Source organism: Seriola lalandi, unplaced genomic scaffold, assembly GCF_002814215.2.
Source record: "Seriola lalandi dorsalis isolate HSWRI2012SDOR001 ecotype SW California unplaced genomic scaffold, Sedor1 jcf7180002047530, whole genome shotgun sequence".
Classification (NCBI taxonomy): domain Eukaryota; kingdom Metazoa; phylum Chordata; class Actinopteri; order Carangiformes; family Carangidae; genus Seriola; species Seriola lalandi.
Window position 1 is genome coordinate 1 of NW_019518093.1, and position 699 is coordinate 699.

The following is a 699-nucleotide window of genomic DNA, read 5'->3' on the forward strand; positions in this document are numbered from 1 at the left end:
GAATCATTTCAAAATAAGAAAGATACATCATTTATGTCCAGTTAAGTATTCCTTTCCAAACAAACCAGACCCCTTTTCTTTCTGTCACTGTGAAACTCAAATAAATGTGTTTTTAAGTGTTTGACACCAAACTTACTCCGAGAGATCCGAAGGTTTCAGGACGCTTGGAGTTTGTCCTCTCGCACACTTGCCTCTTAATCCAACACATGAGGTACCAGAATGACTTGGGGCTGGGGATGATGTTGAAGGGGGCCGGCAGAGTGGCCCCTTCTTCGAAGTAACTCATCCACAGCTTTGTCCTGGCAAACTTCCACTCAATGTCTGCGTGATCCTGAAATCAAGATTAGGGGCACATTGGAAAAGCATGTTTGCATTGCGTCATCTTTTCCACACACACACATATGTTTTTTTTTTCTTTACAGTGTGTTTGTGTCTGTGCTCACAGCAATGTGCTGGTAGGAGTTGTTCATCATGGCTATGAGCATGTTGAGGAGCACCACCAGTGAAATGATGTTGTATGTGCCGAACATGGTGGCGCCGACAAACTCGGTGAACTGGTGGTCCGCGTCCACGTTGGTCACGTACAGGCTGATCAGGCCAAAGATTGACCAGAAGAGAGATTGCAGGGTCTCAAACAACCTGCAAAGGAAAGAAGCATGTTACTCAGATAAATAATATGAATGGTCATTGAGTTTTTAT

General features: G+C 44.1%; 1 protein-coding gene across 1 annotated transcript; it reads right to left on the minus strand.

The window, feature by feature from the left end:
- Nucleotides 1-89: 89 nt before the first annotated feature.
- LOC111648782 (short transient receptor potential channel 4-like) lies at nt 90-639 on the minus strand (the record flags this gene model as incomplete). Its single annotated transcript, XM_023398517.2, has 2 exons — nt 90-331; nt 444-639. Coding segments are annotated over 2 exons (415 nt in total), but the record flags the coding sequence as incomplete, so codon positions are not given.
- Nucleotides 640-699: the final 60 nt, after the last annotated feature.